This window comes from Phoenix dactylifera, chromosome 6 (assembly GCF_051530095.1).
Source record: "Phoenix dactylifera cultivar Ajwa chromosome 6, Ajwa_hap1_PhDact_Kaust_v1.1, whole genome shotgun sequence".
NCBI classification, from domain to species: Eukaryota; Viridiplantae; Streptophyta; class Magnoliopsida; order Arecales; family Arecaceae; genus Phoenix; species Phoenix dactylifera.
The window spans coordinates 31,430,475-31,435,670 of NC_143195.1; the positions used below are offsets into that span (position 1 = coordinate 31,430,475).

General features: G+C 56.1%; 1 protein-coding gene across 1 annotated transcript; it reads right to left on the reverse strand.

Moving 5' to 3' along the window:
- Nucleotides 1-3,104: 3,104 nt before the first annotated feature.
- On the reverse strand, nucleotides 3,105-3,828 carry LOC148703220 (uncharacterized). The gene is made up of 2 exons (XM_088723328.1): nucleotides 3,742-3,828; nucleotides 3,105-3,677 (listed from the first exon to the last, which is right to left on the reverse strand). Exons 1-2 carry the CDS (start codon nucleotides 3,826-3,828, stop codon nucleotides 3,105-3,107), a joined length of 660 nt encoding a protein of 219 aa, XP_088579454.1.
- Nucleotides 3,829-5,196: the final 1,368 nt, after the last annotated feature.

The following is a 5,196-nucleotide window of genomic DNA, read 5'->3' on the forward strand; positions in this document are numbered from 1 at the left end:
GCCATACTGCCATCGAAATTCACCTTCAGGAAGCCAGGGGGTGGGGGTACCCAGGATACGAAAACGTAAGTGGGCGCTACAAGAGCAGAGGGGGTACCCCAGATGTCCCTGGCCAACCCGGAAGGTGACCCCACAGCAGTGCTAAGAAACTTCTCTGCATGCAAAAAGGCCCTGGCCACCACCGCCCCCGGGGGCGTGCTCCGACCCTCAAAGACTCGTGCATTCCTGTCTAACCAGGAGTGGTAAGCCAGGTATGCAACCCGAGTCCCTCTCTCCATCACCCCGGGCCCTGCCCCCGGACTCTCCAGGAAGCGAATGAACTCAGCAATGGACGGCCATCTCTGCCTCGGGTCGTAGGCCAACCCTGCACACCTCCAGATCTGAACAGCCCGCGGGCACTCAACTAGCACATGATAGATGGACTCCTCCACCTCCGAACAGACTGCACAGTCCGCAGCTATCCGTACTCCCCGTCGCATCAGAACACTCCTCGCGTGGAGGCAGCCCCAAGCTACCTTCTACATGAATAGTGCGACGCGTGGATGAACACGTAGTCTCCAGATCCAAGCACCATCAAGATATCGGGTCTCCACTCCTCCCCTCCACTGCGCTATATCGCGAGACCTCACTGTCGTCCGCCCGGACAAGCTCCATATCCTCCTATCCACTGTCATCCCCATCGGTATTGGTAAGGCCAGCACTCGCTCTGCAAGCTGCTCATCAAAAGTCCGCCTAACAAGATCTACATCCCATCTCTGCTCCCCCTGGACAAACAGAGCACTCAGTGTGCGCCCCTCCAACCACCCATGATCCATCAATGTGGGCCAGTCCTGCAATCTGCCCTCTGATAGCCACCTATCCTCTAGAATCCTGATAGTCCGACCGTCCCCAATCTCCCATCGTATCATAGGCAGCACCCCCGGGGCACGAGCACATATCTCTCTCCAAATAAAGGAAGCTCCGCGTCCAGCTCTGAATGTGGCCGAAGTGATGGGGTCACCATACTTCGCCCTCAGCAAAGAGGCCCAAATACTCCCCGACTCCAGAAGAAATCTGACTGCAAGCCTCGTGGCCAGTATCTCCCTACGCTCAAGTAGAGAGTGGATTCCCAGTCCACCCCGACTGGTTGGCTGACAAATGACCTCCCAAGCTAGTAAGTGGATGCCCCCTCTGTCCCCACGATGCCCCCAAATGAAAGTCCTGAACAACCTCTCCAATTTGCGGAGCACAGACACCGGTACCAGTGTATTAGACAATAGGTAAACAGGAATAGAACTCAAAACTGACCTCAGTAGGGTGACTCTGCCCATCATCGAAAGGGTGCTCACCTGCCAGCTCTCCAATCTCCGTCTGATACACGCCTCCATAGACGAACACTCCCCCTGCCGTAAGCGTCGGCCAGTAATCGGGACCCCGAGGTATCTAAAGGTCCCCTCCTGCTCGCCAATCCCCAATCTGCTCATAATGGAGGCCTTCACCCTAGGATCAGTCCTCGGGCTGAAGCTGATGGCTGACTTAGATAAGTTGACCATCTGACCTGAAACTCTACAATATCCCTCCAGGATCCCACTAATAGTCAGAGCTGATCTCCGTGTCGCGCGAGACAGTAGTAAGCAGTCATCCGCAAACAGCAGGTGAGAGATACATGTCGCACCCCTCGCCGGCCTATATGCCTCAATCTCCTGTGACACTGCTGCATGGCGAAGTGCTCGTGACAAGAAGTCCGAGCAGATGATGAACAGAAGAGGTGACAGCGGACAGCCCTGTCTCAAGCCCACTGATGACTCGAAATACCGCGATGGGGAACCATTTATCAATAATGCAAATGATGGTGACAGAATGCACCCCTGAATCCATCTAATCCACTGAGGGTGGAAACCAAACATCTCCAATGACCACCTCACAAAATCCCACCTCATCCTGTCATACGCCCGCTCCATATCCAGTTTTACCCCCATCAAGCTCCTACACCGGGGAGCACTCTGCAGATCAGACATGAACTCATGTGCACAAAGGATGTTATCAGAGATCGAACGACCCCCTACAAAGGCTCCCTGCTCCTGACAAATAATCCTGGGCAAAATACCTCTCAACCTCTGAACCAATACCTTAGCCACTACTTTGTGCAAAGTCGTGCACAAACTAATAGGTCGAAAGTGGCCCGGCTCTACTGGGTCATGTCTCTTCGGGATCAAGGTGATAAAGGTCCGCCTCCACTCCACAGGCATCGATGCCGATACAAAGAACTGCTGCACAGCCTCTAGAATCTCCTGTCTAATGATCTGCCAATATCTCCTGAAGAAAAGTGGGGGGAAACCATCCGGGCCTGGGGCCTTATCCTCACCTAGGGACCATAGGGCCTCCTGAATCTCCATATCTGACACTGGTCTGCTCAATGCTGCATTCTCACCCTCGGTGATCTGCACCTCTGGAACCAACCCCCACTCACCGCTATCAACATCCAACCTCCCTGTATCAGTCCATCTGGCATGAAAAAACTGCAGTAGAGTCCTCCTGACAACCTCCATATCCTCTGACTCCTGCCCACTGCTGTCCCTGATCCTGCGAATCCTGTTCTGCTGTCTCCGCATGATAGTCGACTGATGAAAGAACCTCGTGTTGCGATCCCCCTCGCGGATCCACTGAACCCTCGATTTCTGTCTCCAGAATACCTCCTGCTGCCTGAGTAGAGAATGATGCACAGCCAAAAGCCCCCTAAGCTCCCCCTGGTCCTCCTCAGACAGTCCTCCACCACTATCCTCATGGGCCTGCGCCCTAATAATAGATGCTTCAACTTTCTCCACCCTTCTAAACAGATTCCCCACTTCCTCCTTATTCCACCGGATCAACCGGCGTCTAGTCAGCTCAAGCTTCCGGGTCACCCTATACATCGCACTCCCCCTAACAGGCGTACTCCAGGCCTCCCTCACCACATCCCACGATCTCGGGTAGGATAGCCATACCTTCTCAAATCGAAATGGAGAATAAGTCTGAACAAAATGTGAAGTACTCACCAATATGGGGCAATGGTCAGAGGCAATCCTAGGCAAGTGGCGCACCCAATAATCTGAGAATCTCTGTACCCATCCGGTCGAGGCAAATACTCAGTCAAGCCGCTCCCATACTCTGGCCTGGCCCTGCTGGTTATTGCACCATGTAAATCTTGGGCCTGTGAATCCAAGATCAGCTAGCCCATTAGACATTAAGAAGTTCTGAAATTCCCGGACCTCAATTTTGTTGGTGAATGCCTTTCCACCCCTCTTCTCCATCGGACCATCAATACAATTAAAGCCCCCTGCTATCAACACCGGGTGCCCCAACTGTATGAGGCTTGTGGCCTCCTCCCACAACACTCTTCTCTCCCTATAATCAGTACTTGCATATACTGCCAGTAAAACCCATGGGGGAGCATTACCCTCTGATATCACTAAGTTCACCTGCTGCCTACACTGGTGGAAAACGTCAATGTTGCACGTCCCCACCCTCCACAACACAATAATCCCTCCGGATAGCCCCTGTGCCTCCACTACATAAGTCCCCCAAGACCTCGGAATAGTATGCCTGACCCGCTCCAAGCTTCCTCCCGACAATCTTGTCTCAAACAGAATACAAATCTCAGGATCATGAAGGCTTACCAATCTCTGGAAAGCCGGTTTGAAGGACGGCTTCCCCGCCCCCTACAGTTCCACAATAAAACCTTCATTACAACTGTTGAACAGTGCTTGGATGAGTCAGAGATACCTGTGACCCATCCACCACCCGTGACCCATTCTCCTCTATGGAAGACCCTGCATCCTTCTGTCCATGAGCAAGCAACACCTCCTTCATCTGCTTGGCAATCACAGCATGACCCGGGCCGCCAGTGGAACCTCCTTCCCCAGCCTCCCGATTGGCCGATTCCCCCTACACTCCAACAACCGGCAAGCATCTAGGGTCTCCCGTGCCCCTGTTCTCCCCTTCTCCCGAACATGACAAGCTGCCCGTTAGAATCCCCGTCGGGACCCCGCCGCCGGCCGCCGCTGTAGAGGTCGAAGTCGATGATCCCGGCCGATCCAACGCCTTGTCGCCGTAGACCCCCTTCACCGCACCACCGGGACTCAGGGCAACAAAGGGCTGCCCAGCAGGTGGCCGGACTCCTCCCACGACCGTCGGCGACAAGCTCCGGCTGCGGAATCTCCGCCGGTCAGCTCCCTGGCCTACCATCGCCGGCCTCGGCACATTTGGCACGGAAGGGAACCGTGCCAAACGGGCCGTGCCAGCCGGCCGCTTGGATGGGCTACGAGCCCGTTTGAGCATAACGGGCCCCGCCTCGGCCCGCTGATGGGCTCTGGCCTGATCCAGATTCAGCGGGCCCACAGATCTATTCGGCCCACGGTCCTGACTTGGGCCTGGGTCTTGGGGTCTGGCTGGCGACTTCAGAACTCGGTCCGATTGCGCCTGGTGCCGAGTCAACTCGGCCGTCTGAGATCCCGCCGCCACACCGGTGTCCGGATGTCCCGAACCCTTCCCCGGCGACCCTCGCCGGGCGAACTTCTTTGGCTTCCGCCACCCCTCAGCGTCCGGCGAAGAGTCAGCTAGATCTGCCGCAGCCGAGTCAGGAGTCGGTTTCACCGCACTTGCTCGCCGATCCGCCTCGGCCGTTTCCGTCATCTTCTTCACGCCAGCCGGGGCGCCGCTTTTCCCCCAAAACCTCTGTCGGGGAACTGTCATCCACGGGCCAAAGGTCAGCCGATCCTCCTCCAGCTGTGGGGATACATCCGACCCACTACCAGGCTCGCCATGCCTCTCCATCTCTTCGACCCCCGGCTCCGACCCCGTTTGCAATCCCGGGGCCTGGAAGCAGCACTCGCCGGATTGATGGCCCAAGCGGGCGCACCGATAGCACAACCCCGGCAAATCCTCATAGGCAAAGGTTTGCCAGAACCTCGCCTGCGCTCCCTGGACAATGGTTCCCGGGATCAGTGGCTGCCGGACATTGATTTCAACCTTCACCCTAGCATACCCGATGCGCCGCCTCTCATGGGAGAACCGGTCGAGCTCCAGGGGGTTTCCCACCTCCGCCACAATCACCCTGATCGCCTCCATATCCCAGTACTCGACTGGGAGCCCGGGCAGCCGGACCCAAACAACCGCTCGGTTCACCGAATGAGTACCCGGAATGAAATCGGGTCTCCACTTCTCCATTGCCAATAACTG

Excerpts from the sequence above, each read along its gene's own strand:
- LOC148703220 (XM_088723328.1), bottom strand. The coding sequence starts at position 3,828 with ATGAAGGAGGTGTTGCTTGCTCATGGACAGAAGGATGCAGGGTCTTCC. Across the intron at positions 3,678-3,741 it reads GGGTGGTGGATGGGTCACAG|GGGGCGGGGAAGCCGTCCTT; the intron begins GTATCTCTGACT and ends GTGGAACTGTAG.